At 42.7% G+C, this 20,922-nt stretch overlaps 2 protein-coding genes across 2 annotated transcripts; one reads left to right on the top strand and one right to left on the bottom strand.

The window, feature by feature from the left end:
• The first annotated feature begins 2,216 nt into the window (after positions 1-2,216).
• LOC112221859 (transmembrane protein 198) lies at positions 2,217-6,737 on the top strand. The gene is made up of 5 exons (XM_024384250.1): positions 2,217-2,356; positions 3,418-3,892; positions 5,158-5,733; positions 5,886-6,025; positions 6,198-6,737. Exons 2-5 carry the CDS (start codon positions 3,703-3,705, stop codon positions 6,339-6,341), a joined length of 1,050 nt encoding a protein of 349 aa, XP_024240018.1. The 5' UTR covers positions 2,217-2,356; positions 3,418-3,702; the 3' UTR covers positions 6,342-6,737.
• A 1,575-nt stretch (positions 6,738-8,312) lies between these two features.
• On the bottom strand, positions 8,313-20,892 carry LOC112221856 (matrix metalloproteinase-19). The gene is made up of 9 exons (XM_024384248.2): positions 20,185-20,892; positions 19,934-20,025; positions 19,675-19,805; positions 19,290-19,508; positions 10,407-10,652; positions 9,999-10,103; positions 9,689-9,856; positions 9,407-9,534; positions 8,313-9,284 (listed from the first exon to the last, which is right to left on the bottom strand). The coding sequence occupies exons 1-9, from the start codon at positions 20,263-20,265 to the stop codon at positions 9,051-9,053; spliced, it is 1,404 nt and encodes a 467-aa protein (XP_024240016.1). The 5' UTR covers positions 20,266-20,892; the 3' UTR covers positions 8,313-9,050.
• Between the last annotated feature and the right edge of the window lie 30 nt (positions 20,893-20,922).

Genomic DNA, 20,922 nt, shown 5'->3' with positions numbered 1-20,922 from the left:
ACAGAGACCGGAACAATCACCCACAAGAGACCTAAAGAATATGGCTGCCTAAATATGGTTCCCAATCAGAGACAACGTTAAACACCTGCCTCTGATTGAGAACCACTCTAGGCAACCATAGACTTACCTAGAGTACTACTCTAACCACAATCCCATAACTACAAACAACCCCAGACAAAACAAACCACATAAATCCCCATGTCACACCCTGGCCCGGGCGTGACACATGCATAGTATTTATATCAGACCTCTGATTACAATCAAGAGCAAAACGTGCCTCTCTGTTCTGGTGTGTATGTGTATTCTGTGTTATTATTATTCTGTGTTTGCATATATATTTGGTGTTATTATTTAGTTAGTTGGTAAATAAATGATTAAATCAATTTGTGTTGTACTGAATATTCAGAAAGGCTGGGGTTCAGAATGAGACTGATGAGGTAATGATTATTAATAAGTGACTGTTATTGATGTATCATTTATTGATGTATCTTCGAGTTTCATTTGGGAGATGGTAACTTGTTAAACAACTTATTCCGTGGTGCCCCAAAATACTAATGAGTTAATTGTCATATGATTCATTTAATCATAAGTAACAATTAAACATAGTTAGTTGATCAAATAAATAACAGTCATCAAGATTAATGATAGTCACGTCACGACAGCTTTCTATATACCGCATAAGCCTCATATAACTCCATGATTGGGTTTCACTACATGTGATTTATGATGAGTAGTGAAATATAGGTGGTGCAACAAGGACAGTCAGTGATTCCCACTTTGCCAGCAGGTTAGAGTTATTCAGTCAGATTAATCTCCACAGTGATGGTATCAACCCTCTGAGGAGACTTCCCTTGGTTGTCTTTTAAACCCAATATCCTTATGCTGTGCATTCCTTTTGGGGGAAATAGATGAGTCTTATACATTTCATGATAGCCTTCACAGTTCTCTTTAAGGAGCATCAAGAGGCCGTCTTTTAAAGATGTGTCTAGAATCATAACTTTTCTAACTATCAATTGGGAAAGGTTGGCTCTAGTATATGCTTATTCTGTTACAAACCTAGAACGTACATCTCCCTTTGTCAGGTGTTTTATGTAGTATGTTATTTATTCAATCTCGCCAGCTCTGTTTATTCAATCCGGTCACCAAGAATAATGGTTCAGTGAACAGTGCATCAAAAATATTGCATAAATTACTCTCTGAAATAAAAACGGCAACATGATTCATCATGCAACATTTTGGGGACATTTTATAAAAATACATTTATATATATTTTTTTTACTTCTATCCTATCTTGTTTGAGATGTGGGACAATTGTCTCCATTGATTTATTTCAAACACAGCAACACACATACTCAGTACATGACTGATGGACATTTAGTACAGCATCTTTATTTGCCGCTCAATGCTGCATGACAGCTCTATTTTACTGCTGATTTCAACATCATTGCAGCTCAGTGCTCTGGCAGTATGAGTAAACCCATTGTCATTTTCAATCTGCTCTTTTTCACATGAAATTTGGCTTAATAGTGTTCGTGCCCATGCAGTGTTACTGTGACATTTTGACTGTGATCTTTTGCTGGGTATATGTGTAAATGGCAAATTGGGTATAGACTGAGGCATGCTTTCTCATCCTTCTCCAATCTCAATCCAGTGGCTACTGCAAACTGTGTGTCTGTAAATATACCTCTGTACATTCTGTGAGTTTCATAACTAATCTGTCAGTCGTATAAATAAAATGTGTATCTGCACAATCTTAAAAAATAAACATCAGTGGTTGATAACGTCATCATGAAGCACCATTTCATTTATTGTGAGGGAATTTTTCTGTTCTGACAAACCATTTATTTAACATTTGCATATACACTGAGATACAAGACTACATGAGTGCATTTCATTATTCTGTAGTATGGGTGAGCTGTTTACTCATAGCATCCAGAATATCACCTCTTTCCCGGAACACTCACTTTTTCCAGAACTTAAACTTCCATATTCCATCCCTGACATGTTCCATCATGCCTGACTCATGATGGAACCTGTCTGGCAATGGATTTAACCAATCTTTCCTCTGTTGTAAATTGAAAATTTGTATGACTGGAGAGACATCATGTGGACAACAACAATATTGCCTCACCTCTGATCTATAGAACAAGCTTGGCACAGATGGTCTCTCTCTTGCACTGATGTCTGACGCTGTCAGAGGACCAGTGGCCACATTTGAGAGGGACGCACGCACGAGTAGGTTGTCCTCAACGCAGCATAGACAGAACAAACTAATGTAACTCCTCCAAGGGTCAAATGAGTAGCAGTCCTATTTCTTCTCATCGCAGTTTGTAATTCTGGATATGCCGCATGTCAGGTAAAATGACTTATTTTAAAACGATTCATGAGAACAGTATTTGTAAACTCATGACCTCAAATACTCTCTGGTCTGCATATGTCTGCTAATGTCAGATCCAAATATGTGATCCTATCTATTAATGATCAAATAAGTGGAATTTGGTTTACCACTCATGTAATGCCTGTTGAATATGACTACTTTGTTGATAACTGATAATGAGGTGCTTATGTGTCTGACTGTATAAATATATATTTTCACAGGAAGTCTCTTTTTGGCAGATGGCTCAGTTTTAATTCATTATCAAAAATGAAGCGTTTATCATCCTGACATGAAGTTATATTATAATAGCAAAGGTCCCTTGATTGGTGCCATAGAAAGTGATAGTGTTTTCTTTGTGACTTACAGACAGGTAGCAGGTAGCAGGACATGAGTCTAGCTAGACTCTGCTAATCGGCCTCTAATTCAATTATCTGGGGATCTGCCTGGAAAGCTTATAAGGTCATTCAACGTAGAGCATACTCTGTTGCTAGTCAGACTAAGGCAACACAATTTCTCCTTGGGTGAAGAGTTAAGAATGTGGTCACCAAGGTGGATGTGGTTTGAATGCTGAGGATATAGCTTTTTTTCAACTTTTTCCAGATTATTCTAAATTGTGTTACATAGTTTCCCCCACAATTCCTTTTTAAGGTGTTGGAACGATATGTCCTACTGTTGGGTTGTTTGTTTGCTTAGCATTGTTTTGTGATTGGAGCGCTTATAACATATGTTCGAAACAAAGAGGCTCAATGACTCAGTCGGCATCAATCCACCCCTCGTTTCCTCAGCTGCATCCTGCATTTTAACAAAGGGTCAAGAAAAAGATGCATGACCCAGAGAGGATCTCAGTTTCCTTTTCTGGTTCCTGGGGAGAGGTTTGTGTAGTACAGAGATTACCGTCTCTATGCAGATTATTTAGACAACACCTTAGATGTATATGTGGAGACTAGTTACATAGAGTAATGTCCAGTTTGATCATTTAGAATCTGCCTATTAAATCATTTTCTCTGGATGTATTTGACTCTCCTCTCCTCTTGTTGCAGGTGCAGTACAGGAAAGGGTCTGATTCACACACTTCTCATAGGAACTCCCTGTTTCCTCAGCTCTTACATTCTACCAAAATGAAGCATTCATCAAATTCTTTAATTTAATGAATGAAGCAAAGTCCTGTCCCAATGGAATACTGACAATATCCTGGCTTGGTGTTGACTGTTGAAATATGCTCTCATGTGAGATTAAGACAGGAAAACAACACAGTTACACAGATGGCCTAAATTGCTAAACAAAAGCACAGTCTTTATCCTAACCTGTTAAACGACTGCTCCAAGATGGCAAACCCCAGCTCACTCTTGGTCACTGATGGGGCAGTGCAGAGGCAGGTTGAAGAGGATCAATATATCCTCTATGGCGTGGCTGAAGAGGATGCGTGTGAGTTGGGGTTCACTAGGAAGTATGACCTCATCCCATCCATCGTCTGCTCAGTATGCTTTCTGTTCGGCCTCATCTACTGCTTTTTTGGTAAGTCCCTGGCCTGTAATAGAGGACAGTTGGAACTTGCACATGTGTACTCTCAAGACATACACATTAAAGATATGATAGGCATATCTGCAATTTAACTACAGCATTAACACAAAACAATCCAATGCTCCACTGTAGATGCATCATTATTTAATTCCCAGTCCAAATCAAATCCAATTTATTTATAAAGCCCTTCTTACATCAGCTGATATCTCAAAGTGCTGTACAGAAACCCAGCCTAAAACCCCAAACAGCAAGCAATGCAGGTGTAGGAGCATGGTGGCTAGGAAAAACTCCCTAGAAAGGCCAGAACCTTTCAGTTGACATTTAACCCCATCATACTAAGTGAAACTATTTCATCAGCTCACTTTGAGTCTATTGATGATATACCCTACCTATACTGTAACCTTACAGTAAACACAGCAGGGCCAGGTGTCTGGGCTGGGCCAGCCCGGGGTATAAAGTGGATAACTTCCAGGGAAGGCTAGGAGAAATAGGCAGATGGGCCACCTGGTTCTGCTGCATTCCGCTGCGAGAGAGTTGGAGAACAGCCACCTGGGATAATTCAGGTAGCCTCCTAGCCTGGTCCAAATCCATTAAACCCAACAGATGCACTTGCTGTGAATGTTGTCTGATAATAGACACGTTTAGATTGTCTTAAGCAGACTATGCCTCATGTGAAGTTAACTATATCTCTCAAATAGTCTGCAAACTGTACAGTTTACCAAAGACAAAATCTCGTCTTCAAATGACTTTTTAGGAATAAATCCTAACTCAGTCAAACCTAGTACACTTAAAGGACAATTCCGCCACTTTTTAACCTCATATTCTTCATCTCCAGCACCATACCCGTGTGTACATATGTGAAATGCCTCGTTTCTATGATCTGTGGTTAAAAAGACAAAAAGGTCCTAAAAAAAATGCTTCTTTGTGACATTAAACGTTTTAAAAAACTGTGATTTTCAAAACCTGCAACAAGTTTCTAGCCAGAGGGAGGGTATTTTCTTGCTCCACATCACCACAAATCTCAGAGTTTGAAAATCACTGTTTTCTAAATGTTTTAGCTTTTGATGATGTCATAGTGTAGCACTTTTTTACATTTTTCTTTTTTGAAATCCGTTGTTTTCACACATGTAGACAATGGTATTGTGCTGGAGATAATGACAATTAGGTTAAAAAGTGGTGGAGTCGCCCTTTAAGTACACTTTGCTTCCTTCTCCATCTTTTCTTACTTACCATCCCTCCACTTGTCTCTCTTTCTTTAGGATACCGCTGCTTTAAGATGGTCATGTTTCTGTCCGGCTTCATGTTTGGGTCTGCACTAGTCTGCATGTTGTACCATAAGGAGCCTGTGCTGGACACCCAATTGACTACAGAGACCAAAGCAGGCATCCTCCTGGGAGTGGCTGTGCTCTGTGGCCTGGTGACTATGCTGGTACAGACTGTGGGGTTCATCATTACTGGCCTACATCTGGGGAGTCTGCTCACCCTTGCCAACCTGCTGGTTGTCGGACAGTTTTACAGCCTTACCCCCCTATGGGCGCCTCTCGGTGCCCTCCTGGCCACAAGCACCTTTTGTGCCATTCTCACACTGCAGTGGCAGAAACTATTCACTGTGCTCTCCACGGCTGCAGTCGGTGCCGCTGTGGTGATGGCGTGTGTGGACTTCTTCGTAGAGACGTCGCTGCTGGCTGGCCATGCGTACGACATCCTGTCACAGGTTCCTCCTCGTTCCCTCTGCTGGTACAGCTGGGTTATAACAGGTGTATGTCCTCTATTCAGTCTGATGGGGGTGCTGGTGCAATGGATGCTCACTGCCAAAGGAGTGTCCCACACAGAAGGTGAGTGGCAGTTTCATAAAAAATATGGAATGCTTTCTTCCTCGGTCATCACTACTTCATTTGATACTTAGGTTACACTTAACATGAAAACTGACTACAACATAATTCACTCTTTTTCTGTCCTATGCTAATTTACATTGAACATCCCCAAGTACCTGTCAGTGGCCGACAAAGACAGGTCCAACTGATGCGAATCAGACGAAGAGATGGCCAGAGACGACCCCAGCAGGGCACTTACCGCCATCGCAAGCCTCCAATCCTAAAGCGCTATGCTGGGGACGTCCTGGCCCCAGTGAGTTTCTTCACTACTAATGGGCATGAATGAGCTTGATTAAAACACTTATTTCAAAATGTTTATGCACTTAGCTAATATACATCATTGTGTGTCACCAGTGTCAATTATTTTCTATCATCCTAGACCTAGAGAATCAATGTCATTCTTTCCTTACCACTTTGCCTTCCAGAGTTACATCCAAAGCATTCGTGACCGCCAGATGGGTACAGGCTCCTCTACCAACAGCAACAGCACAGTCAACCACTCCATGATTGACTTTGAGACAGGCTCCATGGTGCCCCTGACTGCCTCCTCCCTAGTTTATAGGGTCTGAGGGATGACCACCAAATACTAGGCATCCCCTCCCAGTTCCACTTAGGTGCCCTATACCTCTCTCCAGCAGACCATTCATAGACTGTTTTTTGAGACGACAGAATTATTCTTGAGACAAAATTCAAAATACTAAATCAATCTGTTGTTTTGTTTATTATTGACAGTCTTAAGGTATCAGACAGTCAATCGTAATTTAACACATTGATCCTTCTTCCAATAAATCAAATTGCTTTATTTTAGTCAGTTTGCTAATATACATTTTTGTGAAGACATCCATTGTTAGTTTTATGCAGTTTACAAGGGGGGAATTATACATTTAGGGATTTACATACTTTACACACACATAAAACATTTTTGTAACTTGTGTTATCAAAATAAATAAAATCCTTAAATGTTACTATATTTCACCTTAGCGGGTTAGGTGATACATTGGCTAGGCTATACGGTATGAAACTTCTGCCTACTTCCTGGATCGTGTCACACTGTTTTTGAATGGCCTTAAAGATTATATCATAAAATTTATGAAGACGGTAAATTCAAATAAATGTCAAATTATACTCGTATTCGTGGATGAATTTACTTCTAGAGGTAAATTAAGCCATGAATATAATTGTACATACAGTTGAAGTCGGAAGTTTACATACACTTAGGTTGGAGTCATTAAAACAAGTTTTTCAACCACCCCACAAATGAATTGTTAACAAACTATAGTTTTAAGTAATTTTTCCAACAGTTGTTTACAGACAAGATTATTTAACTTATAATTAAATGATCACAATTCCAGTGGGTCAGAAGTTTACATACAATAAGTTGACTGTGCCTTTAAACAGCTTGGAAAATTCCAGAAAATTATGTCATGGTCTTAGAAGCTTCTGATAGGCTAATTAACATCATTTGAGTCAATTGGAGGTTTACTTGTGGATGTATTTCAAAGCCAACCTTCAAACTCAGTGCCTCTTTGCTTGACATCATGAGACCTCAGAATTGTTTTTCTAGACCTCCACAAGTCTGTGTCATTCTTGGGAGCAATTTCAGAACGCCTGAAGGTACCACGTTCATCTGTACAAACAATAGTACACAAGTATAAACACCATGGGACCACACAGCAGTCATACCGCTCAGGAAGGAGATGCGTTCTGTCTCCTAGAGATGAACGTACTTTGGTGAGAAAAGTGCAAATCAATCCCAGAACAACAGCAAAGGACCTTGTGAAAGATGCTGGAGAAGACAGGTATCTATATCCACAGTAAAACTAGTCCTATATCGACATAACCTGAAAGGCCGCTCAGCAAGGAAGAAGCCACTGCTCCAAAACCGCCATAAAAAAGCCAGACTACGGTTTGCAACTGCACATGGGTACAAAGATGATACTTTTTGGAGAAATGTCCTCTGGTCTGATGGAACAGAAATAGAACTGTTTGGCTATAATGGCCATCGTTATGTTTGGAGGAAGAAGGGGGAGCCTTGCAAGCTGAAGAACATCATCCCAACTGTGAAGCACGGGGGTGGCAGCATCATATTGTAGGGGTGCTTTGCTGCAGGTGGGATTGGTGCACTTCACAAAATAGATGGCATCATGAGGTGGGAAAATGATGTGGATATATAGAAGCAACATCTCAAGACATCAGTCAGGAAGTTAAAGCTTGGTTACAAATGGGTCTTCCAAAAGGACAATAACCCCAAGCATACTTCCAAAGTTGTGGAACAACAAAGAACAACAAAGTCAAGGTATTGGAGTGGCCATCACAAAGCCCTGACCTCATCCTATAGAAAATGTGTGGGCAGAACTTACAAAGGGTGTGCGAGCAAGGTCTACAAACCTGACTTGATTACACCAGCTCTGTCAGGAGGAATGGGCCAAAATTCAAACTTCTGACCCACTGGGAATGTGATGAAAGAAATAAAAGCTGAAATAAATCATTCTCTCTACTATTATTCTGACATTTCACATTCTTAAAATAAAAGTGGTGATCCTAACTGACCTAAGACAGGGGATTTTTACTAGGATTCAAGGTCAGGAATTGTGAAAAACTGAGTTTAAATCTATTTGGCTAAGGTGTATGTAAACTTCCGACTTCAACTGTATCTTCAACAATGGCATTTTCATGAATTTGACGATGTAATCTTGAAGGCCATTCAAATGCGGTGGGACATGATCCAGGAAGTAGGCGGGACTTTCATACCGTATAGTGTTGGAGTGAAAATTTGGTTCTGGAGGCTGACGTCTTACATTAGAAATGGAGAGGAAAGGGCCAGGTCAAACTGCAGCGCATTGTCCGGTCTCAACAGCTTCTTCCTCCATGCTGTGGCCCTCATCAACCGGCCATCGGGCTCATAGGGGTTAAGTGACTTTGCATTGGAACGATTACTACACCTTGTCGCCAATGACCTCAAATACTAATCTGCACTATGTACAACACTGTATACATTTGCCACGGCAGCATCCCTCACTCTGCTTATATAGATATATCCCCTCTGTAAATGATACATCTCCACTGTAATCAGCCTATGCACCAGAGTTTTCTGTTTACTGTTCTGATATTGTATATTCTGTATGATGTCTATGTGGACTAGTGTCTGTATTCTGTTTGTATATTGTCTATCACTGGCAGCACCTTCTCACTAAGGCAAATGATTATAGGTGTGTGTAAATGTACTTGGTGAATAAAGGTGAGTTTGAAATAAAACACCACTGACCTCTAAAGGCCTATTAATCACATTGCATCCATTTTTCACTCGTTCTGAGAGGGTAGCCCTTATCCACAACTTGGTTGTTGTTGATGCGCCAGTACTGGTTCCCTTTGAAAATGTATATATGGCCGTTTGTCCATGTGAAGGCTGCATCCAGGTTGTAGGGTACCCCAGAGAAGAGATGTGATATCGGTTTGGGATACGTCCTGGAGTCCGTTGCCCCAGCTTCATCCCACTGCCAATACTGAGAACCCTTTGGGATAGAATGAAGTGTAACTATTATTTGGTCGTCCCACTCATTCTGAAACGGTCTAGACTCGAGCGTATGTTACATGTTCACACATTAGCCAAAACCATTGTTTGTTTGTTCCTTACCTTGAAGAAGATCACTTTGTTGTTCCGGTTGAAGTACAAGGCTGAATCGACATTAGATGGAATGCTGGCCAAGTGTTTCGGAAAGCCAACGTCAAGTTTGAATCTGGTATACCTCCACACTTTGTCTCCTGAATCAATAATATGACAGTGACACATGAAAACTGGTCCATGATCTGTGTGTGATGTCTTGCCGACTCCTATGGTAGGTTTGGTAAATAATGACAACGAAGTTGGCAAGACAGCACAAACTGATATGGGAGTGATGCAGGGTGAAAGGTTTACCTTTCAGGAAGTAGGACTTGTTGGTCCTCTGAGAGTACACAGCTGCGTTGAGGCTCCCTGGCAGATCCTTCCACAGCACAGAGATCAGGATGGGTGTGTTGTAGCCAGTAGTGTCAGACACTGTCCAAACATACTGACCGCTGAAGACATATGTCTTGCGAAAAGGACCTGGGTGGTCGATAAATATTAGACAAACACTTGTAGATACTGTATATCTGAATGATAGCGCTTTGATAATTTGCAGTTTCATATAGAGTTTACATCGTTTTTTGTACGGCAAAAATTGGGACTAAATCTTTACAATACCTACCTAACATAATTGCATCTATGACACTCTTGCAAAGATGTGGTGAACCTGCCTCTTGGGACGAATCATTTGGCTTTCTGGATAGTGTTGGACGATTGCCTGGCTTCCCTAAAGGAGAACAGAAAAGACAAATATTTCAAACACATAACATTTTTGTCGTTTAGCAGACACTCTTATCTAGAGCAACTTACATTAGTGAGTGCAAACATTTTTGTACTGGTCCCCAATGGGAATCAAACCCCCAACCCTGGCATTACAAGCACTACTCTCTACGGGACATACCTTTTTGAATCTGTCTTTATCCTCTACATACAACATCCACAGGAAATCAAAGTCTGACTATGAAGTAATTCTATGACACATACTCTGTCTGTCTTAACTCAATAAAATAAATGATGATCCATCCCCCACCATACAGAGCTTGGATTCCATGAATGTCATCAGGATGTAGTTTGAAGTTGGCACGGTAACCAGAGTAGACAGGTCCCATCAGAGCCTTGTAGTTCTGAGAGTGACCCAGGCCAAGGGCGTGACCAATCTCATGGGCTGCTACAATCCTCAGGTTATGGCCAGAGGTCGTCCCCTCTGTCCACTGCTCATCTTCGTCAAAATGCACAATGCCCGATTCAGGGTTATCTGCGTGGGCAAGCACTCCCCCTAATGACAGAGGATGTTTTCAGAAAGGTAAACATACACTGCTCAAAAAAATAAAGGGAACACTAAAATAACACATCCTAGATCTGAATGAATGAAATATTCTTATTAAATAGTTTTTTCTTTACATAGTTGAATGTGCTGACAACAAAATAACACCAAAATTATCAATGGAAATCAAATTTATCAACCCATGGAGGTCTGGATTTGGAGTCACACTCAAAATTAAAGTGGAAAACCACACTACAGGCTGATCCAACTTTGATGTAATGTCCTTAAAACAAGTCAAAATGAGGCTCAGTAGTGTGTGGGGCCTCCACGTGCCTGTATGACCTGCCTACATGCTACCACTAGACTGAAAGCACCGCCAGCATTCAAAAGTGACCAAAACATCAGCCAGGAAGCATAGGAACTGAGAAGTGGTCTGTGGTCGCCACCTGCAGAACCACTCCTTTATTGGGGGTGTCTTGCTAAGTGCCTATAATTTCTACCTGTTGTCTATTCCATTTGCACAACAGCATGTGAAATGTATTGTCAATCAGTGTTGCTTCCTAAGTGGACAGTTTGATTTCACAGAAGTGTGATTGACTTGGAGTTACATTGTGTTGTTTAAGTGTTCCCTTTATTTTTTTGAGCAGTGTATAAACTCAGCAACAACAAACAAAAAACATCCCTTTTTCAGGACCCTGTCTTTCAAAGATAATTCATAAAAATCTAAATAACTTCACAAATCTTCATTGTAAAGGGTTTAAACACTTTTCCCATGCTTGTTCAATTAACCATAAACAATTAATGAAAATGCACCTGTGGAACAGTCGTTAAGACACTAACAGCTTACAGACGGTAGGAAATTAAGGTCACAGTTATGAAAACTTAGGACACTAAAGAGGCCTGTCTACAGACTCTGAAAAACACCAATAGAAAGATGCCCAGGGTCCCTGCTCATCTGCATGAACGTGCCTTAGGTATGCTGCAAGGAGGCATGAGGACTGCAGATGTGGCCAGGGCAATAAATTGCAATGTCCGTACTGTGAGACGCCTAAGACAGCGCTACAGGGAGACAGGACGGACAGCTGATCGTCCTCGCAGTGGCAGACCACGTGTAACAACACACCTGCACAGGATCGGTACATCCGAACATAAACACCTGCGAGACAGGTACAGGATGGCAACAACAACACCCCGAGTTACACCAGGAACGCACAATCCCTCCATCAGTGTTCAGACAGTCCACAATAGGCTGAGAGAGGCTGGACTCAGGGCTTGTAGACCTGTTGTAAGGCAGGTCCTCACCAGACATCACCGGCAACAACGTCACCTATGGGCACTAATCCACCGTCGCTGGACTGGCAAAAAGTGCTCTTCACTGACAAGTCGCGGTTTTGTCTCACCAGGGGTGATGGTCGGATTTGCATTTATCGTCGAAGGAATGATCGTTACACCGAGGCCTGTACTCTGGAGCGGGATCGATTTGGAGGTGGAGGGTCCGTCATGGTCTGGGGCGATGTGTCACCGGAGGAAGACATCCTCCTCCCTCATGTGGTACCCTTCCTGCAGACTCATCCTGACATGACCCTCCAGCATGACAATGCAACCAGCCATACTGCTCGTTCTGTGCGTGATTTCCTGCAAGACAGGAATATCAGTGTTCTGCCATGGCCAGCGAAGAGCCCGGATCTCAATCCCATTGAGCATGTCTGGGACCTGTTGGATCGGAGGGTGAGGGCTGGGGCCATTCCCCCAAAGAAATGTTCGGGAACTTGCAGGTGCCTTGGTGGAAGAGTGGGGTAACATCTCACAGCAAGAACTGGCAAATCTGGTGCAGTCTGTGAGGAGGAGATGCACTGCAGTACTTTATGCAGCTGGTGGCCACACCAGATACTGACTGTTACTTTTGACCCCCCCTTTGTTCAGGGACACATTATTCCATTTCTGTTAGTCACATGTCTATGGAATCTGTTCAGTTTACGTCTTAGTTGTTGAATGTTGTTATGTTCATACAAATATTTACACATGTTAAGTTTGCGGAAAATAAACGCAGTTGACAGTGTGAAGACGTTTCTTTTTTTTGCTGAGATTATCACATTCAGAGGCATATACAGAACCAGTAAAAGGTTTGGACACACCTACTCATTCATGGGTTTTTCTTTATTTTTAAATTTATTTTTTATTTTCTACATTGTAGAATAATAGTGAAGACATCAAAACTATTAAATAACACATATGGAATCGTGTAGTAAACAAAAAAGTGTTACATCTAAATACATTTTAGGAGATTCTTCAAAATAGCCACCCTTTGCCTTGATGACAGCTTTGAACACTCTTGGCATTCTCTCAACCAGTTTCACCTGGAGTGCTTTTCTAACAGTCTTGGAGGAGTTCCCACATATGCTGAGCTCTTCTTGGCTGCTTTTCCTTCACTCTGCAGTCCAACTCATCCCAAACCATCTCAATTGGGTTGAGGTCGGGTGATTTTGGAGGCCAGGTTATCTGATGCAGCACTCCATCACTCTTAAACCACCAAGATGGCGTAGCAGTAAGTCGTCCTGTCGCGTCGTGTCCCTTGTATATATCGTTTCTTTTTCGTTTTTTACATATTTTTCTTCGCATATCTTTTAAAACATTTTTGCTAAACCTAAGCTTCCAAATACTCTCCTGCAACCCGCCTCACCCAATGTAGCTATTTTTCCTAAAGTATTTAAATTTACTTCGGAACCGGAACCCCTCAACTGAAGCTAACTACCAGCTATCAGTCAGCAAAACATTGCTAGCGGTCTTCAGCTAACCGGTCATCAGCTAAGCTAACCTTTAGCTTGGAAAGCTCTCGCCAGTTCGAACAACGCGACTCTAACCAGAGCATAACGGACCTATTTATTTTTCATCCCCGGATTCCCACCGCGGAACATTTTTCCGCTGGATCTTCACAACTAGCTATCTAGCTAAACCGCAACCCCGGATGATTACTCCTGGCTAGCGTTTCCACCCACTAGCGTGAAGCTAGCCCGGCCAGCGCACCTGTGCTACCACCGGCTACAATATCCGGACCCACAACCGGTCTATCGATGTCACCGCATGAAGAGGAATAAACAGACTCACCCCATCGCGACGTCCCCCAAAGGCTAACTCTCTAGCCCTCGCTATCTCCCTGCTTGCTAAATTCAGCCTGCTAACTGCTAGCTTGTCTAGCCCCGGTCCGCTAACTGCTACCTTGTTTAGCCCGGGCCTACGAACTGTTAGCTTGTTAGCACAGGCCTGCTAACTGTCTGAATCGCCGCGTCCCAAACACTCACCGGACCCATATTTACTTTCTATCTCTTCTTGATTTTTAATCTGTTTATACCTTTCCGGAAACCTGCCTCACCCAATGTGATACGGAATCGCTATTATTTTTAATTTTTAGAACACAGTCAAGAACCTCCAGAAGCTAACCAGCTAACTAGCTACAAGCTATTTAGTCATTGTTAACTTTTTTCAACCTGGATAACACTCGCCAGTCCAGCTTCCCTGCCCCATCCACCGCTGCCCCCTGGACACTGATCTCTTGGCTACATAGCTGATGCACTCTGGACTGTCCATTAATCACGGTACTCCATTCTGCTTGTTTATGTTTTATCTGTCGGCCCCGTTGCCTAGTCAACGCCATTTTACCTGCTGTTGTTGTGCTAGCTGATTAGCTGTTGTCTCACCTACTGTTTTAGCTAGCTTTCCCAATTCAACACCTGTGATTACTGTATGCCTCGCTGTATGTCTCTCTCAAATGTCAATATGCCTTGTATACTGTTGCTCAGGTTAGTTATCATTGTTCTAGTTCACAATGGAGCCCCTAGTTCTACTCTTCATACCCCTGATAACTCCTTTGTCCCACCTCCCACACATGCGGTGACCTCACCCATTACAACCAGCATGTCCAGAGATACAACCTCTCTCATCATCACCCAGTGCCTGGGCTTACCTCCGCTGTACCCGCACCCCACCATACCCCTGTCTGCGCATTATGCCCTGAATATATTCTACCATGCCCAGAAACCTGCTCCTCTTATTCTCTGTCCCCAACGCTCTAGGCGACCAGTTTTGATAGCCTTTAGCCGCACCCTCATACTACTCCTTCTCTGTTCCGCGGGTGATGTGGAGGTAAACCCAGGCCCTGCATGTCCCCAGGCACCCTCATTTGTTGACTTCTGTGATCGAAAAAGCCTTGGTTTCATGCATGTCAACATCAGAAGCCTCCTCCCTAAGTTTGTTTTACTCACTGCTTTAGCACACTCTGCTAACCCTGATGTCCTTGCTGTGTCTGAATCCTGGCTCAGGAAGGCCACCAAAAATTCAGAGATTTCCATACCCAACTATAACATCTTCCGTCAAGATAGAACTGCCAAAGGGGGAGGAGTTGCAGTCTACTGCAGAGATAGCCTGTAAAGTAATGTCATACTTTCCAGGTCCATACCCAAACAGTTCGAACTACTAATTTTGAAAATTACTCTCTCCAGAAATAAGTCTCTCACTGTTGCCGCCTGCTACTGACCCCCCTCAGCTCCCAGCTGTGCCCTGGACACCATTTGTGAATTGATCGCCCCCCCATCTAGCCTCAGAGTTTGTTCTGTTAGGTGACCTAAACTGGGATATGCTTAACACCCCGCCAGTCCTACAATCTAAGCTAGATGCCCTCAATCTCACACAAATCATCAAGGAACCCACCAGGTACAACCCTAACTCTGTAAACAAGGGCACCCTCATAGACGTCATCCTGACCAACTGGCCCTCCAAATACACCTCCGCTGTCTTCAACCAGGATCTCAGCGATCCTGCCTCATTGCCTGTATCCGCTACGGAGCCGCAGTCAAACGACCACCCCTCATCACTGTCAAACGCTCCCTAAAACACTTCTGTGAGCAGGCCTTTCTAATCGACCTGGCCCGGGTATCCTGGAAGGACATTGACCTCATCCCGTCAGTTGAGGATGCCTGGTCATTCTTTAAAAGTAACTTCCTCACCATTTTAGATAAGCATGCTCCGTTCAAAAAATGCAGAACTAAGAACAGATACAGTCCTTGGTTCACCCCAGACCTGACTGCCCTCGACCAGCACAAAAACATCCTGTGGCGGACTGCAATAGCATCGAATAGTCCCCGTGATATGCAACTGTTCAGGGAAGTCTGGAACCAATACACGCAGTCAGTCAGGAAAGCTAAGGCCAGCTTCTTCAGGCAGAAGTTTGCATCCTGTAGCTCCAACTCCAAAAAGTTCTGGGACACTGTGAAGTCCATGGAGAACAAGAGCACCTCCTCCCAGCTGCCCACTGCACTGAGGCTAGGTAACACGGTCACCACCGATAAATCCATGATTATCGAAAACTTCAATAAGCATTTCTCAACGGCTGGCCATGCCTTCCGCCTGGCTACTCCAACCTCGGCCAACAGCTCCGCCCCCGCAGCTCCTCGCCCAAGCCTCTCCAGGTTCTCCTTTACCCAAATCCAGATAGCAGATGTTCTGAAAGAGCTGCAAAACCTGGACCCGTACAAATCAGCTGGGCTTGACAATCTGGACCCCTATTTCTGAAACTATCCGCCGCCATTGTCGCAACCCCTATTACCAGCCTGTTCAACCTCTCTTTCATATCGTCTGAGATCCCCAAGGATTGAAAGCTGCCGCAGTCATCCCCCTCTTCAAAGGGGGAGACACCCTGGACCCAAACTGTTACAGACCTATATCCATCCTGCCCTGCCTATCTAAGGTCTTCGAAAGCCAAGTCAACAAACAGGTCACTGACCATCTCGAATCCCACCGTACCTTCTCCGCTGTGCAATCTGGTTTCCGAGCCGGTCACGGGTGCACCTCAGCCACACTCAAGGTACTAAACGATATCATAACCGCCATCGATAAAAGACAGTACTGTGCAGCCGTCTTCATTGACCTTGCCAAGGCTTTCGACTCTGTCAATCACCATATTCTTATCGGCAGACTCAGTAGCCTCGGTTTTTCGGATGACTGCCTTGCCTGGTTCACCAATTACTTTGCAGACAGAGTTCAGTGTGTCAAATCGGAGGGCATGCTGTCCGGTCCTCTGGCAGTCTCTATGGGGGTGCCACAGGGTTCAATTCTCGGGCCGACTCTTTTCTCTGTATATATCAATGATGTTGCTCTTGCTGCGGGCGATTCCCTGATCCACCTCTACGCAGACGACACCATTCTATATACTTTCGGCCCGTCATTGGACACTGTGCTATCTAACCTCCAAACAAGCTTCAATGCCATACAACATTCCTTCCGTGGCCTCCAACTGCTCTTAAACGCTAGTAAAACCAAATGCATGCTTTTCAACCGATCGCTGCCTGCACCCGCATGCCCGACTAGCATCACCACCCTGGATGGTTCCGACCTTGAATATGTGGACATCTATAAGTACCTAGGTGTCTGGCTAGACTGCAAACTCTCCTTCCAGACTCATATCAAACATCTCCAATCGAAAATCAAATCAAGAGTCGGCTTTCTATTCCGCAACAAAGCCTCCTTCACTCACGCCGCCAAGCTTACCCTAGTAAAACTGACTATCCTACCGATCCTCGACTTCGGCGATGTCATCTACAAAATGGCTTCCAACACTCTACTCAGCAAACTGGATGCAGTCTATCACAGTGCCATCCGTTTTGTCACTAAAGCACCTTATACCACCCACCACTGCGACTTGTATGCTCTAGTCGGCTGGCCCTCGTTACATATTCGTCGCCAGACCCACTGGCTCCAGGTCATCTACAAGTCCATGCTAGGTAAAGCTCCGCCTTATCTCAGTTCACTGGTCACGATGGCAACACCCATCCGTAGCACGCGCTCCAGCAGGTGTATCTCACTGATCATCCCTAAAGCCAACACCTCATTTGGCCGCCTTTCGTTCCAGTACTCTGCTGCCTGTGACTGGAACGAATTGCAAAATCGCTGAAGTTGGAGACTTTTATCTCCCTCACCAACTTCAAACATCAGCTATCTGAGCAGCTAACCGATCGCTGCTGCTGTACATAGTCTATAGGTAAATAGCCCACCCATTTTCACCTACCTCATCCCCATACTGTTTTTATTTATTTACTTTTCTGCTCTTTTGCACACCAATATCTCTACCTGTACATGACCATCTGATCATTTATCACTCCAGTGTTAATCTGCAAAATTGTAATTATTCGCCTACCTCCTCATGCCTTTTACACATTGTATATAGACTCCCCCCTTTGTTTTCTACTGTGTTATTGACTTGTTAATTGTTTATTCCATGTGTAACTGTGTTGTCTGCTCACACTGCTATGCTTTATCTTGGCCAGGTCGCAGTTGCAAATGAGAACTTGTTCTCAACTAGCCTACCTGGTTAAATAAAGGTGAAATAAATTTTAAAAAATTAAACTCTCCTTCTTGGTCAAATAGCCCTTACACAGCCTGGAGGTGTGTTGGGTCATTGTCCTGTTGAAAAACAAATGATATTCCCACTAGGCGCAAACCATATGGGATGGCATATCGCTGCAGAATGCTGTGGAAGCCATGCTGGTTAAGTGTGCCTTGAATTCTAAATAAATCACGGACAGTGTTCACCAGCAATGCACCCCCACACCATCACACCTTTTCCTCCATGCTTCACGGTCAGAACCACGCATATGGAGATCATACGTTCACCTACTCTGTGTCTCACAAAGACACAGCAGTTGGAACCAAAAATCTCAAATTTGGACTCATCAGACCAAAGGACAGATTTCCACTGGTCTATTGTCAATTGCTCGTGTTTCTTGGGCCAAGCAAGTCTCTTCTTATTATTGGTGTCCTTTAGTACTGGTTTCTTTGCAGCAATTCAACCATGAAAGCCTGATTGACGCAGTCTCCTCTGAACAGTCGATGTTGAGATGTCTGTTACTTGAACTCTGTTAAGCATTTATTTGGGCTGCAATTTCTGAGGCTGGTAACTCTAATGAACCTATCCTCTGCAGCAGAGGTAACTCTGGGTCTTCCTTTCCTGTGACGGTCCTCATGAGAGACAGTTTCATCATAGCGCTTAATGGTTTTTGCAACTGCACTTGAAGAAACTTTCAAAGTTCTTGACATTTTCCTGATTGACTGAACTTCATGTCTTAAAGTAATGATGGACTGTTGTTTCCCTTTGCTTATTTGAGCTGTTCTTTCCATAATAATGCATTTTCCCAAATATGGCCATCTTCTGTATACCCCCCTACCTTGTCACAACACAACTGATTGGCTCACACGCATTGAGGAAAGAAATTCCACAAATGAACTTTTAACAAGGCACACCTGTTAATTTAAATGCATTCCAGGTGACTACCTCATGAAGCTGGTTGAGAGAATGCCAAGAGCGTGCAAAGCTGTCATCAAGGAAAAGGGTGGCTAATCTGAAGAATCTCAAATATAATATATATATATATTTTTTTTACAATTTGGTTAGTACATGATTCTATGTGTTATTTCATAGTTTTGATGTCTTCACTATTATTCTATGTAGAAAATAGTAAAAATAAAGAAAAACTCTTGAATGAGTAGGTGTGTCCAAACCTTTGACTAGTACTGTAGATAATCGACATCAGATTGAGATCTGAAAAGCCTTCTTTCACACATTCAAACTGCAGTGTGACTATGCTGTACTCTGACTCTCACCTGGTCCATCGAAGGGCACCGGACAAGATCTATCCTTCTTATGAAACGAGATCTTGATGTCTGCTCTTCCTGGAAACAGCACCTCCTGGAAACTCAGGGTTGACACCTCTCTCCAGTACCTAAACGCAGCCTTGAGGGCAGCACGTGTTTTTGCCAGGCCCAAGTCTGGGGTGTAGTTATAGATGCGGTAGGTCAGAATTTTCTTTCGCCAAGTAGAACCTATGGAAATAGTCATTTGTAAAATATACTAGTTGAAAATAGTTGTATAGCCTTAACATTTAAATTAAGGCTTTGTTTTTACTCGTAGTTGATTGTGTGGCCATGTTTGCCTCATCAAGTCAAGATAATATAACAATGAAGTCGGAGAATAAATAAAATTACCCACCCATGACTCGATATTTGAGGGTTTTGTCATTGAAGGAGTCCTCAACACCACACCGAGGTCGTTTCATCATTTCTAATGTGGCCTCATTGAACGTTCCTGAGATGGCCAAGTTAGTTGCCTTCTGGAAGGTTCTAAAGTTATAATGGGTAAGATAAATGTTAATGAGACATATGTAGTCATACAATAAGTATAGGGTAGGAGGAAGCTAGCTGAGGGGCAGCCTAAAGCAGAAAACAAAAGTGTGATGTTTGGTGGTTACCTCAGTGCCTCTGTGATTTCTTCAGTCAGATACATTTGGCTCTTACTACGGTCCAGTGGAATGTGTAGGTAGCCATAGTTCCTTAAATAGACCTAAGATGTGGCAGACAAATCATTAACAGTATTAGTACGTACATGTTTGGTATGAAAACAAATACAGAAAGGAGTTGGCGAAAGCACAAACCAGGCTGTTTAGTAAATAACTAATTGCAGCAGTTCTTATTGGTCATTTACTATACAGTATATTCTTACCATGGCTTCCATGATTTCCTCCCTGTTTAAGGCAATGGAGGACACAGTTGTCAGCAAGACAAGAAACAGCATGTACTCCATTTGAAAATCCGTTCTAAGATATTGTTTTCAAGTACTATATCTCGGTTTCCCTTATTTCTTCAGTAAGCTCGTGGGATGAAAATGGTAAAGAACTTCTTTACTACTTCAGGTCTCTATCCAAGAAAATAAAATGAAACTTTGAGGTAAAGTTAATCCATTTAGATGATTATTCTAAACCTAGTCCATCATTTCCATTCTGTTGGTCCCAGTTTTATAATGTTCCCTGGAACTCTGTACTTTATAGATTCATATACTGTTTTTATACCATCGTCTGCCCACTGGGACCCGTTTCCAACCACACAATAAACCATTTGATTCGAGGAATGCAGTCTGGGATTACTTTATAGCGAATAAATACTCCACTGACAGCAACTCTTGAAGTACACAGCCCACTTACACTCCCAACTATCCCAAAAACGATCCACTTTCAACTGTTTAAATTGTCTCTAAATACACACTCTTGCTAAAGAGCAACACAAAATCATTAAGTCAATATAACTAACAACAACTTTTAAAGGTGTATTTTTGGTCCATTTTAAGGACAACCGAGACAAGGTTACAATACAGATGGTGTCTTCAATACATTTAATATTGCAAAGTTAATAAACAATGTAACATTGTAGTGATTCACTACCAGGGAAAGACCATGTGTGATAG

The sequence above is a fragment of the Oncorhynchus tshawytscha genome, linkage group LG22 (assembly GCF_018296145.1).
Source record: "Oncorhynchus tshawytscha isolate Ot180627B linkage group LG22, Otsh_v2.0, whole genome shotgun sequence".
NCBI classification, from domain to species: domain Eukaryota; kingdom Metazoa; phylum Chordata; class Actinopteri; order Salmoniformes; family Salmonidae; genus Oncorhynchus; species Oncorhynchus tshawytscha.
Note: the sequence above shows the minus strand (reverse complement) of the source record. Positions and strands in the feature narration are given on the sequence as shown.